This window comes from Limulus polyphemus, unplaced genomic scaffold (assembly GCF_000517525.1).
Source record: "Limulus polyphemus unplaced genomic scaffold, Limulus_polyphemus-2.1.2 Scaffold1203, whole genome shotgun sequence".
Classification (NCBI taxonomy): domain Eukaryota; kingdom Metazoa; phylum Arthropoda; class Merostomata; order Xiphosura; family Limulidae; genus Limulus; species Limulus polyphemus.
The window spans coordinates 5,976-12,802 of NW_013666813.1; the positions used below are offsets into that span (position 1 = coordinate 5,976).

The 6,827-nt window shown below is 33.7% G+C and overlaps 1 protein-coding gene across 2 annotated transcripts in view; it reads right to left on the minus strand.

Moving 5' to 3' along the window:
• Positions 1 to 304: 304 nt before the first annotated feature.
• The window catches only part of LOC106462588 (transcription factor AP-2-beta-like), a 144,903-nt gene continuing 138,380 nt past the window's right edge, over positions 305 to 6,827 (minus strand). For both annotated transcript variants that reach the window (XM_022389884.1, XM_013922531.2), the window contains exon 7: positions 305 to 2,118. In XM_022389884.1, the coding sequence (XP_022245592.1) occupies positions 1,824 to 2,118 (295 nt within the window). In that variant the 3' untranslated portion in view covers positions 305 to 1,823. The remainder of the gene's footprint in view (positions 2,119 to 6,827) is intronic.

The window sequence follows — 6,827 nt, forward strand, 5'->3', positions numbered from 1 at the left end:
CCCTGTGTGCCTTGCCTCCCACGACTCATGGTTTGTGTGCAAAACAAAAAGAAGTATTCTTGACGGTGACATTGTTTGTGTGCAAAACAAAAAGAAGTATTCTTGACGGTGACATTGTTTGTGTGCAAAACAAAAAGAAGTATTCTTGACGGTGACATTGTTTGTGTGCAAAACAAAAAGAAGTATTCTTGACGATAACAACATTGTTTATGTGCAAAACAGAAGAAGTATTCTTAGTAACACCGATATTGTGTATGTTACAGCAATAAAAATAAATACAACAACAATCCTAAATTTTCTGCTTTAATTTAAAGAAACACAGTTAGTTACAGTAAATAAAACTTGTTACAAACACATACTTTTATGCCACAAGTTTATATATGAGAATAATAAAACTTGTGTGAAACAAAAAATAACTTAAGACTTGGTCCAAGCGCATTTCACCATTATGCTTAGTAGACATTAACTTATAATACAATAACTTTTTTCATTATCATAAGTTGGGTATTTACTTCACAACCAAATATTAAAACATAACACATTTGTTCAATAGCTTACAATGTGTTTTCAATAACGTTTATTACGATAATTATTTTAATACTGAGGTAGAAGGGCTATTAGACAATAAAATCAAATAATTAATCAATCTTCTCAAAATTAATTGTACCAACAACCCAAAATTACATACTGCTGTTATGGAAATTCTCAATCGTATTATGCTTAAGAAAAACTTGTCGCATATTGGCCTTTTTAAAAAAAAAAACAAAAAAAAGACTCCTCCCCCCAAACAAAAACACGCATAAAACATCTATGAAGATAAATTCTGGGCTCATGCTGTAACGCAATCATCAAAACGACAAAAGAATTTAAAATTGGATGTTTACACCATACATGGCCCTGTCTTATGCCTCGAAGTATACACAACAGAAATTGTGCTTGTTTACATGTATTGAAAGTTATTTTTTTTTAATTAATTAACATCATCTTGAGAAACAAATGAAACCAAATCAAAAAAGTTAAACACAATCCCTGTGCTATAAATTTTCACGCACATTTAACCTTCGTTCCTTATCAGTATGAATTCAAAAACAAAAAAGAACTAATCTTAACTTCAAACGTTTATACATGCTACAATACATATGTTTGAATTTTAGAACATGGCAACTTAACTACAAGCTCGTGCCAGTAACATGCTACAAGATGTTAAATTGGGAACGGCGTTTCGTCTCTTGAGGATTAAAGACATGGGCGTTCCTGGTCTTCTCATTGGACCACGCTGTCATCCACGTTGCTGCTACAAAATGGATCACAAAACGAAGTTCCACCTCTTTTAAAATCCCAATCTGACCGCTGCGTGCTACTGTAATTAGCGAATACACCGTTGTATTTTCCTTTTGGTTTATGTTGTTTCTTTACAAGCACACACATTCTAATTGTCAGCTCTATAACCTTAAGACCACGTACGGTAAAACTTCTCATGAAGTCATTCTATGGCAGTCAAAAACTCTAATATCAACATGGCATATTGTATGGCATTTTAACATTGTCTTATGAACTAAGTACGGGCTTCTAAAACCTGGAAGCTACGGAAGATTTCCTTCCAGTTCTAATGCTTAGTACGATTTTGAGCATTTTCAAGAGGGCAGCACCAATAACAAACTCTAAGTATTCATGGATCCGCAATAGGTGTCGTACGATTTGAAACATCATTCTGTAATCTCATCAGGAGTATTTGATGCTTGAGCATGTGATACAAAAGCCTTGACAAATGAGACTGACCACCTTAAGAAACACTGCCGCTTCTTTTCCACGAAACTGCACGACTATTTTTTGTCATCCTTCTTAATGGTTCCTAGAGTTGATGCTGCTGATACGTGTGTTGCTGTTGGATTCTGGTAGTTGTTAATTTGTTTTTCTAAGAACTTCAAAGATTCCGTGAGGTAATTTTGAACTGCCGTTAAAGCTGCCAAAATTGCCGGACTCCCAAAACCGTGGGTCATGAAAGAAAAATGCGATAGATGGCGCTGTATGTTCGGTTCGAGGATGATTTGAGGTTTAGTATTGCACAAAGGTGACCTGTCTTGATTAAGAAGATCTACAAATTCTTTTACCATTTGTCTATGGAAAAAATCAAACAATTTTATATTACTTGAAAATGTTTCAATCATGACAACCTAGATTGGTGTAAAATATCACAAAAATAATAAATGGAACACTAAAAAATGATCATTTTGTTCGTTAGTGAAACACTATTAGAATTACTGGCCCCTAGCGATTCACTCTTATTTCTAAATAAAGTGTAACATACTTCTCGAATAAAGAGAAAAACTTACTCAAAATATGTAAAATTAAAGGCAGTGATAATAGTTAAACAATGGACATAAGAATAAGAATAAAAATTAACAGGACTACTTGCATCTATCTACTCCACGATCGTATGTATTTTGATGCTTTAAACTAACAGCTTTCTATAAAAGTCTAGTGGATGTTGGTGTTTTTCGTATAAGGTATTTCAATTTCGCTATTTTCTTTTAAGAATAACCCACATATAATGCTCTAGCTATTTTCTAAAAGATATTTAAATCCTTTAACGATACGATATGCATTTGTGTGTGTATTCACTCACATAGTACATACCAGTTAACAGCCATCATTTGAAAATATTAAAGCAGGTAAAAGACAAATCACCCCTAAGTTTGACCGTAAGGTCGTCAAAGTTCTGTATTTCAAGACAATAAAATTTATGTAGAAAAAAGTGAACAAAATGATTAAGACCTTGGAAAGTATTTTGAGGGATAACACACTGATAATGATTATCGGTGAAAATCTATTAATAACTAAAATTACTGCCTACTATTCATTATGCTCTATGGGCAAGATAAATCAGAGTATTTTTCTAATTAATTAATGATGGTGAAAAGTTAAAATAATTTCGAAATATTCACGTATGTTTTGCACTCTCTCAATTATCTTTGTGGAAGGGAAAATAAGAAATTAAGTGTTCAGTGAGTTGGATCGAGTACTCAAAATACAAAAAGTACTTCATGTTGAATGTCTACTCGCTTGTTTCATTCTAACACGTAAACATCCACGAGATCAAACTTATCAAAATTTAATAATTATCTATTCAGTTAAAAATGTCTAACAGGCAATTGATGTTTAACGTTAAAAGTGGTGCTTATTAATTTCAATTGAAAAAAATGTGCTTATTTCCTTAACCTATATCCAAAATAAACAATCTATACTCAACATGTTGATCATAAATATATTATAAATAACAGGCAGAGGCTATCAAACCTAATTATTAATGATTAAAACATTTATTATTGAATGTGAATGATTGGGAGCTTCATATACTGCATATATAGATATGAAATCTAAGACATTTTACTGTATTGTAACACCGAAAAAAATTGAAATATATAACCGAAGACGAAATAAAATCTGGACATATATCATTATTTATACATAACAAAACAAGTTGGATGTAGATATAATAGCCACAGAGCAACAGATAAGTAGGGTCTCTAAGTGAAGAGACTCAACTAAGTAAGAAAAAGTGGATACACAAGAACTGAAGCTGGGCCTACAACGTCAGAAACTGAATAAAAAAGCAGTGGATGGGCGAAGTAAGCTAGATGCAAAACAATAGGCTGACAACAGTACAATTTGGATATGTAAAAATCAAGAGTAGATGATTAACAGCAGAAACTGGAGATATAAACAACGGACAAGGAGTATCGCATTAGAAAACTCACACAAAAAAAAAGCTGAATGTGTGAGGTTAAAGCATTAGAAGCAGGGAAAGCTGAATGTGTGAGGTTAAAGCATTAGAAACAAGGAAAGCAACACCAGAGGCGATGCTTATAAACTTATCTTTCTTTCGCAAAGCTTACGTTTCCGAGATTACGATATCTTTTACGTCACAGCGTAAAGAATCAGCGTAACTGTAAGTAGGCAGAAGTGTCTAATGTGTATTATTTACGACATATCACGCTTCATAGCACAGAAGACACCGCAGCAACCAGGAATATTATAGAATTAAGGAGTAGCAGGATTCGTTTCCTGTTTCAATCTGAATTCGTACCTTCTCTTCTTGCTATCTTTTCCTTCGCTTTCTCTTTTTCATGAATATGTTGTTGTTTTTTAATAGCAAAGACTCGTACGACTATCTGCTGTGTCCACGGTGGGGAATCGAACCCCAGATTTTAATATTATAAAACGGTAGATTTACTGCTGGGGACTTTTTCATAAATCAACAATTATATAACAGGCGTAAATTTTCACCACCTTTCACGACAAGAATTTATACTGGGAAATCACGTTCCGCAATGACAAAAGATACTACAACATTGTGTTGTTGTTCTCTAAAACAGCACATCTAGAACATTATTTTAATTGTCATAGTATATAAAAAATGTAATATTGAATACCGAACAGCAAGCGCTTGACACATCTTACCCTCACGATTTCTCTACACATTCTGTGAAACAATGAATAGTTTCTAGATACGGTAGAATCCAGATCATGTTTCTATTCTGGTCTATGTAGTTAAATATATTTAAAAACATTATCATCAAAGAAAGACAGGCAGAAAAAAAATTAATCAAATTCCAAACCAATCAAAATATTTTCACACTAAATAATCGTCTACGATTCTTAACTTTAGTGTTACAAATAGCAAACTAGTAGTACAATCAAGACATTAGTTTAAAGTTCTTTTGTTTGAGGACGCAAAGAGAGCAACGCATTGTGGGATTCGAGACTGCAAACACGGTAAAAATTAAGTACAGACTCATTCCACCATATTTATTCTTGGGTAAACAGTATCCGTTGCTTTGTTCTTGCCCTTAGGGGTACAGAAGGAACAAATTGAACAACGCCTAATTCAAGCTTTATTGCAAATAAAATAATAAAAAAAAAGTACACAACGTGTTTGCGAGCTAAATCTGCAGTGGTATGTCTGTTTATTTCTAATAAAGTTCGTTTCATCTGCCGTTTAAACAATAATTTACAGACATTATTTATGTCGTTCACTACCTTTGCCTAGCCACATATTGTAACGTATTCAGTAATTTTAAGTTTTTGTCTATTACAGCACTTTAACTTTAGACTTAACTTCTGATTTTCAAGTACATTTTTTCTAAACTACTGATACACCAAATTGCAGATGGGTCAATGAACTTGTTGGTTACAATATCTCTTACAATGTACAAGTTATACAAAAGCTTTAAGCAAAAAAACCACACCATCAATATTGCAATTAATTCCTCATTTTAATTTTGGGATCTCCTATATATATATTTACATTGAAAATTTCCTACTTAAGAGAAAAAATAGCTCTATCCAGTTCCTACTTGAGAGAAAAAAAAAACACTAGCCAATCCTACTTAAGAGTATTGAAGATGAAGTAGCTCCGACCAAAGCAATTTACAAACAACCTGGATAGAGCTGGGTTTTCTCTCCCTCTTAAGTAGGATTAGCTAGAGCTGTTTTTTTTCTCTTAATTAGGATTGACTACAGCTTTTTTTTCTCTTAAGTAGGATTGACTACAGTTGTTTTTTTAAGTAGGGACTGGATAGAGCTATTTTTTTTCTCTTAAGTAGGATTGACTACAGCTTTTTTTTTTTATCTTAAGTAGGATTGACTACAGCTGTTTTTTTAAGTAGAGACTGGATAGAGCTATTTTTTATCTCTTAAGTAGGACTGGATAGAGCTGGTTTTTTCTCTCTCTTAAGTAGGATTGACTACAGCTGTTTTTCTCTCTCTTAAGTGGGACTGGATAGAGCTGTTTTTTTTTAAATTAAGATTGGATAGAACTGTTCTTTTATTTTTTTCTCTTAAGTAGGACTGCATAGAGCTGTTTTTTGCTATTATTTTTTGTTTTTCTCATTAGTATGATTGGCTAGAGATGTTCTTTTTGTTTTTTTTTCTTATTCAGCTTCAGTTATAAATGTCTATTTGAACAACAATTCGACGAGTTTCTTCTTAGCCGAGTGCAAATTGTAATTCTACTCATGGGTTATGTAATCGTCTCTAGTCGTTGTAAGTATAGGTATACACGGGTGTGTGTGCCACATTAAAAATGTGCCGTGCCTCCCCCTTTTCCCCCCTGCTGTAATTACTAGAGAGTCAACTTGGGAGTGATTTAGTGCCCTACCTTGACAGTGACGGACCAAGAAAGAATGAACCATAGAACCTGCTGATTACTACGCTCCAGTTCCGGGAGCTTTAAGTGTGGGTTGCCGACAGCCGCTATTCTGTGTGTGTGCGTGCGTGTTCTCAATTCCGATCACCCCCCTTTGTTCACCCCTCTCAACATTCGGTATTTTGTTGAGACGGGGGGGGGGGAAATCTGTAAATGTGTATAGACGATCTTACAATAGGCTGAATGGAGGGTTGCATTAAATGTACAAGTTAATAATTTACATAAACATATATATATCGCCGAGAGTTGTTGGGATGAGGGTGACAATGCAGTTTTAATGGTCATTATGGAACATGTTTGCCATTTTCGCCTAAGTTGCTTGAAACAAAGCATTAAACATTCGTATCTTTATATACTAATCACTCATAACGGAACATAATTTTGTGGGAACGGATCACGAACCCTGAATCCTTAGACGCTAACTAAAAGGCTACGCCCGTCCTTTAAACGTTAAGAATATTATAGTAAACAGCATTTGATTAGTCCCCATACTTTGATGCTCTTAATCTATTAGAAACTTTTGAGTTATTTGTTGTTATTATTATTATTTCTAAAATGTTTGTTTGTTTGTTTTGAAGTTAAGCACAAAGCTACACAAAGGGCTATCTGTGCTCTGCCC